This window comes from Podarcis tiliguerta, assembly GCF_965153285.1.
Source record: "Podarcis tiliguerta genome assembly, chromosome: 4".
Taxonomy (NCBI): domain Eukaryota; kingdom Metazoa; phylum Chordata; class Lepidosauria; order Squamata; family Lacertidae; genus Podarcis; species Podarcis tiliguerta.
The window spans coordinates 15,353,593-15,371,141 of NC_139537.1; the positions used below are offsets into that span (position 1 = coordinate 15,353,593).

General features: G+C 43.1%; 1 protein-coding gene across 1 annotated transcript in view; it reads left to right on the forward strand.

The window, feature by feature from the left end:
* FAT3 (FAT atypical cadherin 3) overlaps positions 1–17,549 on the forward strand; it is a 462,771-nt gene that overhangs the window by 293,852 nt on the left and 151,370 nt on the right. The window contains exon 4 of the mRNA XM_083439019.1: positions 1,804–1,865. Within this exon, the coding sequence (XP_083295145.1) occupies positions 1,804–1,865 (62 nt within the window). The remainder of the gene's footprint in view (positions 1–1,803; positions 1,866–17,549) is intronic.

The following is a 17,549-nucleotide window of genomic DNA, read 5'->3' on the forward strand; positions in this document are numbered from 1 at the left end:
GCCCGTGGCATAGTTGTGGATTTGTGGTTAAAGATAGCAACACATCCATTGCATAAAGCATTTTTATTGCTTCCTCTTTTTCTTATATTCTATTTTATTGTATTACACTTTGAGTTCTTGGGAACTCAAATTGTCATACAATAAAATGCAGTACCTAAGAAATAAGAGAATCAATAAAAATGCAATTAAAAATCATACATCACATTACGATTACTGCAACAGGCAGAAAAAGTGGTCTGCTGCTAAAACATAGGTCTCCCTGGAAAGACTCCCTAGAAAAGACTCTGATATTGGGAAAGATTGAAGACACAAGGAGAAGGGGACAGAGGACGAGATGTTTGGACAGTGTTCTCGAAACTACCAGCATGTGTTTGACCAAACTGCGGGAGGCAGTGGAAGACAGGAGTGCCTGGCGTGCTCTGGTCCATGGGGTCACAAAGGCTAAACGACTAAGCAACAACAACAACGTAATAATTTACAGAATACAGTGGTACCTCTAGTTGCAGACACGGTCTGTTCCGGGGTGCCGTTTGCACCCAAAAAAGTCCGCAACCCCCCCCCCCCAGATAAGCACACACTCACTTTCAAATTAGAGGCTTACATCAGTAATTATATAAAATGATATGTTTATTTACACCCAAAGTCACATTTAACTTATTTTCTGGGGTATTTTATTATTTTCTTTTTCTTTCTTTTTTCTAAGCACCTCTGTTTCATCATGCCAATCTGTGATTTACTAAGCTAGCTAGACAAACATGCTGTTAGTGTTCAAAAGACATTTTATTCATACTGGGTAATAAAATTGCCCCTTATTATTCTGATGCCTTCCATAATGCCTGCTATCAGGAAGACTAGAGACGCTTGCATGTGGCGCTGGCTCAGAAAACCCCTCTGATGTATTGTATTAGCCTATGCAAGAGCTCGTTTCAGTTGCGATAATGAGCCTTTCTTAACTAAGAATGGGTGAGATATGCAGTTTATCACGGTTTTTATGGGGGGAGGGTGAAAATGTAACTCAGAAATAAACAAACCTACGCCTTGATTTTTGATTGAGTTAGCAATTGGAGTGTATAGAATCATAATTGGTTCTACCAAGGAGGATGTTGAAGACCATCTTCTAAGAGCATGGTGCTGATAACGCCAAGGTTGCAGGTTCAATCCCTATAAGGGACAGCTTCATATTCCTGTACTGCAGGGATCAGACTAGGTGATCCACAGGGTCCCTTCCAACCCTATGATTCCCTGATTCTATGAACTCAACCCTTATTAAAGAGATGGGGAATACTCTACATGGGGGAATTTAGCAAGAGCGCCAAAGGTAACTTGACTATTCATTGTCCACAACGTTCAGGCTCATGAATTGCTCATTGGTTGTAGCATGAAGCAAAAACTTTGAATCAGTCATCGCTGATTAAAAACAGCTTTTCCTTTCCCCAGCATACCTAGTGCAGTCCTCATAGGTAGGGAAGCTCAGATCAGTCTATATCTGTGTCAGTTTCACCAGTGTTCATCCATCAATCTGTTTGATCCCATTTCTGCATTAATGTGCAGTTTCTTAAAAAAAAAAAAATCAGTGTGTGGAAATTTGTATTAAAATGCCTGTTTTATTCCAATGAACACATTCCTCAATGTATTTTATCCTAAGCATCATCCAATTAGCACTTTCATGAAATGCACAAGAACCTTGTTTCTGTATGCTAAAGTGGTTCACGTTGGAAGTTTGGGTCCGGATGCTTCTAGTGATCCATCCGGAGACCTGTTCTTTTTTCATGTTACTGAAAATAATTCTGATCTTTCTTACAGGTCTCATAACCACGACTTCAAGAAAACTGGATCGTGAACAACAGGCAGAACATTTTCTGGAGGTAAGATGAGAGAGGGAATGTGTTCTAAAACGGCTGTGCAGACCAGGTTTGCAGGATCTGATTGTCCTGCAGGATCTAACCTCATGATTCTAAATGAATTTGCCCGGGGCTATCACACACCTTTGTCTTCTTTCCCCTCATTCCTTTCCTTGTGCCATCTGATTCCCTTGGTTACTTCTGATTTTGTGACATGTTCCCATTTCCTGTTACATCCAACTTGGAGAAACTATCGTTTGCACATAAACCATGATTGCAGACCGTTTGAATTGGGTTTGCAACCCTGGTTTGAAGGCAGACTATGGCTTGTACAAACCATAGTTTGTTGAGTTTGGATGTAAATGGCAAAATATGGAGACAGCGGTGGTGGGAAGAAGAGGAGGAGGAGGAGGAGGAGGAGGAGTTTGGATTTGATATCCTGCTTAACATTTTCCTTTCCCTTCCTCCCCAAAACAAACACTCTGTGTGGTGAGTGGGGCTGAGAGACTTCAGAGAAGTGTGACTAGCCCAAGGTCACTCAGCAGCTGCATGTGGAGGAGCGGGGAAGCGAACCCGGTTCACCAGATTACGAGTCCACTGCTCTGAACCAGTACACCACACTGGATTGTTTACAAGGAGTGAAGGGAGCTTCTCAGCCTAGTGCTTTGTATTCCACCAAAACCAACCCACTTAGTAATCATATACATCTGCCCCATTTGGGCTTGAAGGCAACATCTTTATTTATCAGTGTTGAGGAAAAGCGGCCAAATGAAATTAAATTGCCGCAGAAGCATGTCTACTAATGAGAGGTTTTCAGGCCTGATATGTGTTTTATTGGTCTGTAGGCCTTGAGCGTATAACTGGAGCACAGCAGACGGAATACTTGCTGAGAATACCCCTTCAAATAAAATGAAAATAGGCATCTATTTTTAATTGGGGAAGGAGTTGCAGGGCAGCTAATTTATTACACTTAGGCTTTAGTCGTCTGTTCCGGACTGATTCACATGCGGCTAATGAGGAATCTGTTACCTGGTATTTCAGAATAATAGGTTGGAGATGAATACAAAATCCCACTGTTGCAGGCTGTTTGAAGATGGAATAGTCAAGGGGGATGATTTAGCACACTACTGCTCCAGGATTTTCGTGGCTAGTAGAAGCCAAATTGTGGACTGGCAGGTGCAAAGATTAGAGGTCCAGATTGGCCGCCACCTCTCCCCCCAAAAAGATTAGAATGCATTAAAATTTGCCCATTTGACGGCATGTTTCTCAATAACAAAAATCAGACAGGCTGTTGACAGTTTGGCACTAGGTTGTCTGAAGAGGAAGAGCTCGGTTTTACGACACTTGTGAAGCGTTTTGTGAAATGTTTGGCTCCTAATGTGGTTAATTAACCTCCTGGGGGAACCTTTAATTGCCAGTATAACCATGGCCTCCCCATAGCACCACTTTTGCCTTCCGGAATTATTTTATACTCTTCCTCCCATTAAGAGTCTGATTGGCATAAAAAGAGAATAAAATTGGCTCCCCGTGAAAAGATATCTGACTGGAGATTGACCTAAAAGCTTCCGTTTTCTCGCTTGCATGGTGTGTGCATGGCTAGGAGAGGCGGAGGGAGGCGTTGATGGGGCCCCAGGAGTATGGAGGTCTTTTATTTGATTCATGAAATAAGCCTGCCCTTATTTCCTCTATATTTGACTGTGACATAATACCCTTAAAGGTCTTTCTTTAGCCTATTCAGAACAAATCAGTGTGAAGCTTGAATTGGAATGAAAGAGTTGGAACTACATAGACAAAGGAGAAGACACTGAATTTGTAGGGCGTTCTGCTGCCGCAGCATACTAAGATGAACTTTCCTTGGTGAACTATCCATACATTTATTAAATTTGTGGCTTACCAGCGGGTGTTGATGGATTCAGATATTGGTTTAAAATCTTATACATCTGTTCTGGTCTGAGACAGTAGTCCCATGTCAAACAAACCTTAGCAGTATCACCAAACAAGGAGATTTTCAAGGCTCCTAGTCATTGTAATGTAGGGTTGGAAGGGACATTGAGGTCCAACTATCTTAACTACAGCATCCAAGACTTGTGGCCATCCACCATCTGATTTAAAACCTCCAAGGAAGAAGAGTTCACCATCTTCCGGGGGAGTCCGTCCCACTTTTTTATGACCTTTGGGTGAGATTTCAATTTTCTTGGGCTTCCTCTGAACAGAGACATCCCACAAAGTATGTTATGCCCAGCAGAGCTCTTCCACTTGACAAGTTCAGTACCATAACATAACATCGATATAGAGAGGTTTTAAGAAAGGTACATTTTCCCAATATCACCTTTGCCTAGCCTACTTCAAGCAAAATTCTAGATTGCTAGCTTCAAGGCTCTTTCATGCGTCTCAATATGCTTGGAAAAAGCAATCTCATTATAGTCCCAGGTTGTAGTTGGTGGCGATGTTGTTTTTAAGGCTTCGGGGACTGGTGATTACAAGCCCAGTGACACTCCCTCCCAAGACACAGCAGGAAAAGAAACTGTGGCTGTGGAGGTTGAGTAACCAGACTTGGAAGCTTCTTAGCCCAGCCAACCACATGAGCAGAGAATTGCATTTAACACCCCCTCAGAAAACAGGGTCTGGCCCTCTGTACTGGTTGCTCTGTTCCCGAAGCCCCTTTAATAAAAAATCCAATCAGTGATCCTCTTATTTAAATTGCCAATCTGAATACTTTTATTCTGTTCTGATAGGTACTGATTGGTACTCCGTGGGCCGCACATTCAAATCCCCCACCCATCCCGCTTCATCCCGAACTTGCAAATAAAATAGATCAAGCTTAAAAGGGACGGAGATTACATGAGCATTACATTACTTTATAACCTCCAGCAACCCCAAATGCAGTTCCTCTGATTACTCGCCAGGAAAAAAAAAGATGCCTTAAATGGATGGAAGATTGGGATGGTGGGTTTAAAAGGAAGAAGAAGAAAAACATTCGGTGTAGTAAAAGAAATGACATTTAGGTGGTTATCTTCTTGTGAAACAGATAAATGAAAATAAATACCTCCTACAAAGCGAGGTGTGATTGCGGTTTTCAGGAAACCTGTATTTACTTCTTTGCAGCGCTGCGCAATCTGAGCAATTCTGTCTGAGTCTCTCTCCCTCCCGCCTTCTTGTCTCTTTTCTTCTTCTCTCGGCTGCCGCTCTTTTTCTTTTGCTCAGTCAGGTATCTGAGGGAGCGCAAAAGAGATTAATATCTTATCCCTCCCGCTCAGAGAAAGCCCCCATCATCTTTTCTTATACTGTCATTACTTCATAACAAGATGTGAGAATAAAAAATAATAAAAAGTGGGAACGACATTCCCATGCTACCTGGTTTGTTTTTGCTGTCGTTGTTTAAAAGGCGCACTGAATATTTGAGAACATTTCTGTGCATGCCACAAGAACTCTTCAGACTACAGTGGAACCTCTGGTTGCGAACGGGATCCGTTCTGGAGGCCCGTTTGCAACCTGAAAAGAACGCAACCCGCATGTGCACACGCGTGGGTCGCGATTCGCCGCTTCTGCGCATCTGCATGTTGTCATTTTGCGCGTCTGCGCATGCGCGAGCGTCAAAACCCGAAAGTAACCCTTTCCGGTACTTCTGGGTCGCCGCGGGACTCAACCTGAAAACGCGCAACTTGAAGCAAACGTAACATGAGGTATGGCTGTAGTAAACATTGGGCCTGCCATCACGACTTTTAATCCTATAGACTCACTGTGCTCGCAAGGACTTGTGCGGGTGCAATCAATAATAATATATTCATAATTGAAGGAGCAACGTGGTTTTATGCAATATTTCATACTGTTGGGTTTTGTGCTGCACTTATTTATCTTATATGTGAATGACCTATGGCCCAAGCGTTAATAAACCATATCTACATAATTAAAGGTGCCTCAAACATTCAGCACAAATATTTATTGGGGAAGCTGGCCATGGGGGTACAAAATGTCACATTCGGTTGCTTTTAGAGTGATGGCCAGAACTGCAAGAACCACAGGGCTGGCACCAAAATGGCAGCCTTTTATTTCGTTCCATCCTCCAAATTATTGTAACAGAGTAAAACTAGCTGTATGTCTTTAATGCCACCATCCCTTTCCTTGCCCCTTTCTGCAAGATTAGCTCTTGCTTAGGTGATGACGGTATCAAGACACGAGGTGAGTTTCACTACAGATCATGGACGGGGTGGGTCAGGGCTCCAGACAAGTCTGCTGTTTTCATGGCAGCTGCATGTTGTTGTTTTTCTGTAGTGCATATACATCAATCAGCCCAGACCTCTGTAGCAACATGGCTGTAAGCATTTTGCAAATCAGCCCTTTGCCGGGGGCTTCCTTTCCCTCCCGTCTCTTTGCTGCGTGTTCGTATACTGAAAATTAGTTGTCTGATTCTGTTCAGGTAGCAAACGGAGTGACAGCTGTCTGACGCGCATGCTGAAAGTGAATCATTTTCAGATATGAATATACAAGCATCTCCTCTCTTTTTACCACCAGTTTCCTTTGAGGTGGAGAGAATATAAATTACGGCTGCTCTGCTCTGCCAGTGTACATGTGCAGTTTGATGGAAGTGAAATGTTTAATCCAGTTACAGCTCATTGACTTGCACATTGATGCTCTAAAACGGGGAAAGGGAAAGAGATCCAAACCTTTGTGCTCAGCTCCAAGGTTTGGAATGAGCTCTAGCGTACGTGAGGTCATTCATGCCTTCCTGGGCAGCCAGCTAGCACTAGATCTGTGTTGAATCCTGCCCCCAATTTTTGGGTAATCTCATCCCCATGAGAAAAATTCTGGAGTTTTTTCCTACCTCTTGCTCACAGTGCTTGAGAAATCATTATATACAGTGGTGCCCCGCAAGACGAATGCATCGCAAGACAGAAAACCCGCTAGACGAAAGGGTTTTCCGTTTTGGAGGTGCTTCGCAGGACGAATTTCTCTATGGGCTTGCTTCGCAAGACGAAAATGTCTTGCGATTCCTGGGGGTTTTTTTTCGCTCCCCACCTCCTTTTTCTAAGGCACTAAGCTGCTAATAGCCTTTTAGCAGCTAATCCGCTAATTCGCTAATGGGCTTGCTTCGCAAGACGAAAAAACCACTAGATGAAGAGACTCACGGAACGGATTCTTTTCATTTGCGAGGCACCACTGTAGTTTCATTTTAGATGTGTTGGCACTTAACGGACTTAAAAAGTGGGCGAGGGGTGCCATCTTTGCCATCTCTTGCTAGTCTGTTGGGTTTCTAGCCCACACTCACCCCCCCCAAAAAAAACCCCACTGATATCCTTGGCTTAGCTTTCCTTTCCTAGGAAGGCTGCAGAGCACAGACCAGTGGAAAGATGATTTGCAGAATGAAAGGAATGGCTGCTCAGCCAGTGCAAAAAGCAAAACAACAACAACCACCCACATTCCACTCATGGAATATTTCACCGAAATCTTCCACCATTTGGTAATCTCAGAATGCAATTTCTTTTCTCATTACTGGACCTAGAATAGTCAAAGTTGGGGATATTTAATGGGAGAGGGAAAAATGGCAAAGCTCTTATCTAGTTCTGCCGTGACAGTTTTTGTGTCTAGTAAGTTGAGATTTTTATAGAACCTCATGCCTTAAGAGCTCTCTCTTTAGCAAGGGAGAGCTTTAGTTGATAATAGGAGACAGATTTCACTTTACAGAGCTCCATCTGGACACCACAAATGTGTTTCTTGAGCAATTTTGTCCTTTACAGACACACATGTGAACTTTATTAACAGCAACTGTTTTCATATTGTGAAACTCCACCCTGTTCCCACCAATTTATTAGTGGATTTAGTTGTCGTAAATAACTTTCCTCTTCATATATACCCCTGTACGCTTTAAGGCCTTTAGAGAAGACTTCACTCCGCTCCCCAATACATTTCAAGGTCTTCTCTAGTCACCCTGTGGGTGAAATCTGACCTCTGACCCTTATGTTCTTTAATTCACACATGTGGGTAGCCACTTCTGGTCATTATGCATGCTACTGAGGCATGTGGGATATTACCTGTTTCTACTTAGTTACTACAAGTCATGACTTCTTGAGCATTTTTGAACATTTCAAAGTTCAACGCATCTATCCGAGTTAGTGGAGCATGAGGCTTCTGCACGCATAGAAGCATGGAGTCATAGAATTGTAGACTTGGAAGGAACCCTGAGGGCCAGCTAGTCCAATCTAAAGCATCCATGACTGATGTCTATCCAACCTCTGCTTATAAACCTCCATGAAGAGTCTTCCATGTAAGTAATTTGTCCTGAGACGAGGTCTGAGAAGAAAAACTAAGTAGCCACAACACTGGTCAGAAATATTAGCAGTCCTTGGCACTGCAGAGTTGCTGTAAGCATCCTCTCCCCCTCTCTTTCCGAGCACAGCCCTTCAATCAATAATAGGGGTACAAAAAGTTGGGATGTAAGATATAATAATAATATAATAATGATTTATTATTTATACCCTGCCCATCTGGCTGGGTTTCCCCAGCCACTCTGTGCAGCTCCCAACAGAATATTAAAAACAACGATAAAATATGAAACACTAAAAACTTCCCTAGACAGGGTTGCCTTCACATGTCTTCTAAAAGTCATATAGTTGTTGATTTCCTTGACATCTGGTGGGAGGGCTTTCCAGATGACATTGCTTTCCAGTCCTACTTGTATTTGTCCTATACAGCACTGTTTCTGTTTTGCTGCAGTTTGCCTTTCACTGGAAACTACTTTGTTCATGCTGCGAGCCATGCTGCTAATCATAATATGCACTCCAGGGATGTTTTGGGAATTCTCTTCCTAGCTCCTCCCCCTTCTTAATATTTTTTGCACTTCTTCAAACCTCAAATTATCCCTGAGTCTGCTTGGCTGTTGCTGTTTTTGCTACGGAAAAGATTTAGTCGTTTTCAAACACGGGCCACAAGTCTAACAGACTCAAATCTAACTTAAGATTTCGTACAGCTACTCCTGTTATAACCTTGCCCACATTTGTCATAGCACACTGACTATCCCTTCCTGACATGAGGTTTTAAAATGGGCAAGAGTCTGCCTGAGACTTAATGGTTTCCCAAGAGGGCATTCGGTGAATTGGAACTTGCCCTTGTGTCTCGAATATTCGCTTGCATAACTAGACAGAAATTCTCTGGGATGACTCCTGCGTTTCCCAGAAACAAAGCAGCTATGTAGTTAAGGCTATATTTTGGAGCACTTGGGCTGGCCAAGTAAGAATGGGAAGTGAGGGCAGAATGTAGAATAAAAGCCGCATGTGGGAATAAAAGGAATGCTGAGGCCAGGACTTCACCAGCCTTTATCCTGTGCACAGGACAAGTCCTCCATAATAGGTTTAAGAATCTGCCTTATTCTCATTTTGAATAATAGAATTGTAGCGTTGGAAGGGATCCAGGGGGTCATCTAGTCCAACCCCCTGCAATGCAGGGATCTCAACTAAATCATACATACAGAATTTGGGTGGCTGGTGAAAACACTCTGCTCTCTAAAGAGTTTTCCCTCTGAGATACCGCCCAGTGTCTGCACGCTGGTTCTTAGCTTACCTTGCTTTTTCTATTGGGGTTGGGGTTTTTTGTTGCATTATTAAATGTTTGATCTTTTATTATGTTTTTATATATGTTGGAATTCACCCAGAGTGGCTGGAGCAACCCAGCCAGATGGACGGGGAATTATTATTATTATTATTATTAGTAGTAGTAGTAGTAGTAGTAGTAGTAGTATTAGGCGTTGTGCAGTTTTATTATTTTATATGCTGTTTGATTTTCTTCTTGTATTGGCTGCCAAGTGCTGTTACGGGTGGTGAACAATTGTAAAACAAAACCCAAAAAACTTGTTCTGCAGAATGAGAAAGTCTGGCTGCTGTTACAGTTGTCTGTATTGATAAGTAGGCACATAGATTGCCATGCTGCTCCTAATTAATAGGTTCCAAAGAGATGAAGGATTGTCAGCTGCATCGCTGAGAGCGGTCCTTTTTGATTTTCAGGTCCAGTAGCTCCCCCCACTTTTTTTTTACATGTGGCCTGCAGTCTACAGCGAAATTGTGCCAAGCAGCTAACAGCATCATTTCAGAGACTACTGCTCTTACCGCAGTTTGGAGAGACTTCTATGCCCCTTTATTTTTAAGAGAGGCACTTGAGAAGCACGACTGTTCAAAAACAGTAGGAAGGCTAAATTATGTTCCTTTAGTCAGCAGTTTTATAACACAAAATGCAGTTAAGGGTTTTCTGCTTTAACTGGAGTGAGTGTGAACAAAGAAATGAGACAGTTATGCTGTGAGATATATATATAGTAGATTTTACAAGACTTGAGGGCAGTGTAATATTTTCAGCATCACCCACAGCAAACATGTTTTCTTCTTCTTCTTTTTCTTTTTCTTCTTCTTCTTCTTCTCCTCCTCCTCCTCCTCCTCCTCCTCCTCCTCTCTGTCTCTCTTGGGTTCTGGTTCTCTTATGGATTATTCAGTCACTTTCTCTGAATTTTCAACTTTTGTTAGAAAAAAAGGGGGAAGCCTCTGCCTGTCACTTTTCCTTTCCTTTCTTATGTGTTCTTCTTTGGCGATCACTCGTAGCCAAGTAAGATTGTCTTCAGTTAAATAACATTACACATATTGGGCTATTCAGCAGTGATTCTCTGACACACACTCCTCACATTTCAACACCTCTGACTGTAGGCCTGGTATTTGTCCTGTGGAGAAATGATGGTTCCTCCATCACATAAAAACAATAAAAAAATAGTCCTGATGCATCAAATAGTCCCCAGCATCCTCTCTCCCATAAGGGCCATCCATATGCTTAGAAGGACACGAGAGCAACAGGCCTCTCCCGCTGTTGTTCGCAAGTGACTGGATCGATCTCCAGTGATGTGTCTAGTCCCATTTTATAGAACCCTAAACCTAGATTCAGAACCCTGCTGGGCTGGAAGAAGTTTGGATGAGGCAAGCGTGCCCCTTCTTCAACCCTGTGGGCAAACGAGCTCCGTTGCTCCACTGCCGACAGGCACAATGGCCGGCCACTGCTTCCCCAAACAGCAAATTGGGTGGAAGTGACCACTGTTGGTGTCCAGTAGCCAGCAGAAACCCTCAGAACAAGGTGTTTGGCATTGGGAAGACCAGCAATACGTTGCTGAATCCTGAGTCAGCTGCTGTGCTGTTTTGTGACGGCAGCAGACCTGAACCGGGTTTTTCCACCGCAGCACCCTGAGAGCTGCATTGCAAAAATGTTGTTTCCTCTTCCACACAGAAGCAGTGGGGTTGTGGATGCAAGAGTCGCTGTACCCCTTCCTTTACACACCATAACAGCTGGCCAGGGGTTTGGCTTTGTCTACCTGTTAGTGACGCCTGCTTCTTGGGAGGAAAGCAATGACAAACCTAGACAGCATTTTAAAAAGTAGAGACATCACCTTGTCAACAAAGGTCCGTATAGTAAAAGCTATGGTTTTCCCAGTAGTGATGTATGGAAGTGAGAGCTGAACCATAAAGAAGGCTGATCGCCGAAGAATTGACGCTTTTGAATTATGGTGCTGGAGGAGACTCTTGAGAGTCCCATGGACTGCAAGAAGATCAAACACATCCATTCTTAAGGAAATCAGCCCTGAGTGCTCACTGGAAGGACAGATCCTGAAGCTGAGGCTCCAATACTTTGGCCACCTCATGAGAAGAGAAGACTCCCTGGAAAAGACCCTGATGCTGGGAAAGATGGAGGGCACAAGGAGAAGGGGACAACAGAGGACGAGATGGTTGGACAGTGTTCTCGAAGCTACAAACATGAGTCTGACCAAACTGCGGGTGGCAGTGGAAGACAGGAGTGCCTGGCGTGCTCTGGTCCTTGGGGTCACGAAGAGTCGTACACGACTGAACGACTAAACAACAACACCTGTTAGTGACTACCTTGTGGTAGCAGATTCCGTGGTTTTGCTATGCATTGTGTGAAGAAGTTATTTCTGTTGTCTGTCCCAATTTTCTCACAATTCAGCTTTATTAGATGACCCTGAGTTCTCACTTTATGAGAGAGGGGAGAACACTATGCATCATTTTATAGACTTCTGTCCTGCCTCCCCTTACTCTCCTTTTTTAAAAACTAAAAAGAGAGAACAAAATGTATTCATCTTTACCCCTAGGGAAGTTTTACGAGGACCCTGGTAATTTTGGCTGTTCTGCACCTTTTCTAGCTGAATATCCAGCCATTTTCAACATCAACGTTTCTGAGACATGGTGACAGAAGCATACACACTATTCTAAGGTTTGTTGCACCATAGGTTTGTATAAGGGCAGTACAATGCGCATCCTAGGTGTAAGCCAAATTTGTTGTGAAGGGTTTGTTTAGATTTATTGCTTGCTGTGCCCCCGAGGCTCAGGAAATCTAACGTAATCTAACATAATGGAATAACTACATAAACCCCATAATTAAAACAAATGGAGCAGGCCATCAGGAGAAGAGGAGGCAGCAGCAGAAGAGAATATCGGGGTAAATAAAATTGCATGGTTCTCACTCAAGGAAAAGATAAAAGAGGTCTAGCACTGTTTCCCTCGCTTGGGAATGAGGGCTCTGTTACGTTGTGGGCGAACATAGCAGACGACCCAGCGATTTCTCCAAAGCAGCTCTTTATTTGTAAGCTGGACAGAACTGAACAGCAAACAGCTCAGCCGGCCTGCTTTTATAGGCATCCGGCTGTCGACAATGTAGCAACAACAACCCAGGGTTTCCCGCCTAAAATAACTGACGTGGACCTGAGTGAAAACTACGTACACAATACTCCTGGTGGCCAGGGCGAGAACTTCAGTACATAACAGGCTCGAAAAAAGGAAACTAAACATACGGTTCCAGAATATAGATCCTTCAGCTTGCAAAGCTGTTTATAGAGCACCACAGTAGCTTTGCTGAATATTTATAGATTATTAATTAAATGGTCATTGACTGGGCAGTGTATGCGTCACCGTGGAAAGCTATTCCAGCTAGGTGGCTTGGAATTCTTCACAAAAGGCGAAGTAATGGCGACACACATTTTTTGTTTGCAGAAATTTCAAGCTGAGAGGGCTTCTCTGAAGTAGCTCTTTCTAATAGATTTTCGCTGCAAGTGAACAAGAGGCAAATTTATGAATATTATTGTAATACAGTATTATAAAATCATAAGGGTAGTAATAGTAATAATAGAACTGGAGAAGGGGCAACGGAAGCAGCAGCATTTGCACATAACTCCTAAGTGCAGAGTACTTCGCATCCATTGCCTTCATGTAATCCTTACAAGGACAGATTCTTGCTTCATGTTCCCTTGCGAGTTTCAAGTGAAGTTGAGTTTCAAGTCAACAACTTCCTGATTCGCAGCTTAATCCTTGAAGCACTGCACTACATCAGCCCTCCCGTGGAGGCATTAAAAGGGAGGAGGAAGAGCTCAAATTTATGCAAAATTCAAAATGGTGGGGCCTAGCTGAGGCTGCAGTTTACCCAGCACTACATCAAAAGGAAAGGAAGTTACGAAAGGACACAGAATGGGCAAAGTGTCTGTGAGGAGCTTCGTCCCAATTTTCAAAATGAGAAACCACCACATTTTAGGCGTGTTTTATCAGAAGTAAGCCCTAATGGTTTTTCTGGAGCCAACTTTCAAGTAAGAGGAGAGCGCAAAATATGGTATGAAGCTCAACATCAAAAGAACGAAGATCATGGCCACTGGTCCCATCACCTCCTGGCAAATAGAAGGGGAAGAAATGGAGGCAGTGAGAGATTTTACCTTCTTGGGCTCCATGATCAATGCAGATGGTGACAGCAGTCACGAAATTAAAAGACGCCTGCTTCTTGGGAGAAAAGCAATGACAAACCTAGACAGCATCTTAAAAATCAGAGACATCACCTTGCCAACAAAGGTCTGTATAGTTAAAGCTATGGTTTTCCCAATATGGAAGTGAGAGCTGGACCATAAAGAATGCTGATCACCAAAGAATGGGTGCTTTTGAATTATGGTGCTGGAGGAGACTCTTGAGAGTCCCATGGACTGCAAGAAGATCAAACCTCTCCATTCTGAAGGAAATCAGCCCTGAGTGCTCACTGGAAGGACAGGTCCTGAAGCTGAGGCTCCAATACTTTGGCCACCTCATGAGAAGAGAAGACTCCCTGGAAAAGACCCTGATGTTGGGAAAGATGGGGGGCACAAGGAGAAGGGGATGACAGAGGATGAGATGGTTGGACAGTGTTCTTGAAGCTACCAGGATGAGTTTGACCAAACTGCGGGAGGCAGTGGAAGACAGGAGTGCCTGGCGTGCTCTGGTCCATGGTGTCACGAAGAGTCGGACATGACTAAATGACTAAACAACAGCAATAAAATAACACTAGAACTTTATGATGGTAAGAGCTGTTGGACAGTGGAACTGTCTCCCTCTGGAGGTTGTGGACTCTCCTACCTTGGAGGTTTTTAAGTAGAGGTTGGGTGGCCGTCTGCCATGGGTGCTTTAGCTGAGATTCCTGCATTGCAAGGGGGTTGGACTAGATGACCCTTGGGGGTCCTTTCCACCTCTACAATTCTGTGATTAGCTCAGGGTTCAAACCTCTCCTCCCCTGCTCCCCGCAACCCCACACTTTGCTGCATGCTTCTTAAATTCTGTAGCTCTGCAGTGATGTTCGGCTTACCTACCAAACAAAGAAGGGCTCTTCTTTTTGCCGTCTTCCAAGCATCCAGAAGGGCGTTCTGATTCATTAAATATCTGCACTTGTATTTTTCATAAGTGTTCTGACGCTTCAAAGAATCTCAAGCAGCATGATGTCTTTCACAGTTTGCCTTTACCTGCTTTTGCTGTAACAAGAAGTGTACGCTTTACCTCTGCATTATTTTGTTAAATATATTTAAAGCCCCTAAGCACTGCCAAGGCCTCTCATTTGCTACTGCTGTATTGCTTTAATTCCTGGGGTGCACACAAGGACTGTGGTCTCTTCCCTGTGGCTGAAATAGACTTCAAAATGGGCCAAGCATGGGTTGGCCTTCGTGACAAAGCCATTCTGGATGGAGGTGACTTTGCAGTAGGTGCATTTAAGGGCACCATTTCGTTCCTAGCAGAATGGCCACATTTTCTTCTTATCCCGGCTGGGAAAAATGTGTCTGGAGAGGCAAAGACTAAAATCTGTATCCGGCCGCAAATAGAGAGAAGTCATGCATGCAGGACTAAGCAAATGACAAATAAAATTTAGGATCCTGTTGTTATTTCCCCTCCTAGTTTAACAAATAATGTATCATTGCAAACAAAATGTCTATTATTCACCAGCCGTCGCAGAAGAAAGCAAGGCTCCAGAATTGTCATAATTTGTAGCGTGGTGCCAATAAAATATATGGATAGGAAAGCATCTGAATCACATGAGGATTATGTGTAATAGATAGGGTAGTCTTCAATCTTTCCTTGAACTCATTTTTCAAAGGCAACAGAAAGCCGTAGATTTTTCCATCTCTAGCGCAGGAGGGCATAATTAAATGGTGAGTGGCTACGCTGAAAAACCGTATTCAGAGTTGTAGGATAATTAATGTTGGCATCCATTTAATTCGTATCTTCATCCATCATGTGTGTGTGGGAAGATTTCTTAGCTTGTATATAATCATAATGAATTTGTTAAGTCTTCCAAGTGCCACAAGACTTTTTGTTATTTTATAATCCTAATGCTGGTAGAGCCTGTAAAACTGGTTGCCCAGTGGCATTGGAAGATTGATTTGGTTTCAAGTAGAAATGTTAAGATAGCCACCGTTGTTCATGCTGCGCCAAATTTCTTTCCAAACGTGTGTGGAAGAAAATGGGATAGATTTTCATCACGAAATAATATTTATTGCTATTGATATTTTTTTTATAAAAAAAAGTTCTTGCTGCATTTTACTATTACAGTGTTTGGCAGAAAATAAATGCTGGATGTTTTCATTTTCTAGTTTAACCAGTTCTGCAAGTTAATATTTAATTTATAATCACAGACCAGACACTGCGGGTTTTCACCCGATCTTTTTTGGGAGGAAGAAAAGGTGCCAAGTCTCTAAAGTATCAAGTGCAATGAAGTTTACCCTCAAAAAGCAATTTCTTTCTCTTAGCCTGAGGAAGTCAAGATGCCAAGAAATAGAGGAATATCATGAACCATAATTTCATTTTCTAACCTGTCACATTACAAAGATAGTTTGTAGGGTAGTATGTTATTATTTTTTTTCTATCTATCTTTCTGAGAAATGTGCTTATTCCGAATAGCCCTATAGGAGTTTCTGAATGAATATATCCAAAAGAATAAAAATGTCAGTACTTAATTAATCTGTTCCTTTCTTCCGAATAACTTGGGAGAAAAGTAATGCAGGGAGATTTGTAATGTATAGGGCTGGTTACAGATTTATGCCACCTATGCCTAATCCTTTTTAAAGTGAGTAGGAGGAGGGGAATGGTGTGAGAGAGAGACTGTAATTATGATGCAGACCTTTGCCATGGCCTGATGGGATGTGGATTCAGAAATATGGACACTAAAAGGTAAAGGGACCCCTGACCATTAGGTCCAGTCATGGCCAACCCTGGGGTTGCGGCGCTCATCTCGCTTTATTGGCTGAGGGAGCCAGCGTACAGCTTCTGGGTCATGTGGCCAGCATGACTAAGCCGCTTCTGGCGAACCAGAGCAGCGCACGGAAACACCATTTACCTTCCCGCCGGAAGGTATCTACTTACTAGGTTGGCAGGAGCAGGGACCGAGCAACGGGAGCTCACCCTGTCGTGGGGATTTGAACTGCCGACCTTCTGATTGGCAAGTCCTAGGCTCTGTGGTTTAACCCACAGAGACACTGGCCTTTACCAAATATTTTTTTTGCAGCCAATTCCAAAATTAAACAATGCTTTGCAGAAAGAAAAATAAGTATTTGAGAACACAGGAAGAGCCACGTGGATCAGACCAATGATCTTTCTAGCTCAACATCCCTTTCCCACAGTAGCCAACCAGATGCCCCTGGGAAGCAGGATCTGAGCACAAGAACAAGGAAACCTCCTGTGGCTTCTGGTCACATGAGTTCATGAGGGCACTGCCTTTTTGACCATGAAGGCATAACATAGCCATTATGGCTAGTCGCCATTGATAGCCTCTTCCTCCATAAATACTCCCAATCCTCTTTTAAAGCCATCCAAGTTCTACTCTTGAATCTACTCTTGGCCATTTCTGGTAGGCAGCCCCCTATGAGAGGAGGAGCACATCTCTATCAATTTTTTTCCACGCCAGTCCCCAGCATTGTTGAAGTAAGGGTATCAGAAATGCAGCTAAGTAGCTCAAATCATATACAGTGGTGCCTCTGGTTAAGTACTTAATTCGTTCCGGCGGTCCGTTCTTAACCTGAAACTGTTCTTAACCTGAAGCACCACTTTAGCTAATGGGGCCTCCTGCTGCTGCCATGCTGCCGGAGCACAATTTCTGTTCTCATCCTGAAGCAAAGTTCTTAACCCAAGGTAATATTTCTGGGTTAGCAGAGTCTGTAACCTGAAGCGTATGTAACCTGAAGTGTATGTAACCCGAGGTACCACTGTACGTGACTGACACCCTTATTTGAAAATTAAACCAATGTCCAGACTTGATCATTCAGAAGCTTTACTTCCAGAAACTTATAGATGAATTAAAACATAATATTTACAGCCACTTGCTTTTCCAAGCATGGACTTGCAATCTCTTCTTCTAACTTCCAAACCACTGCATTTTCCTCTCTTTCCAGAGCTCGGCACT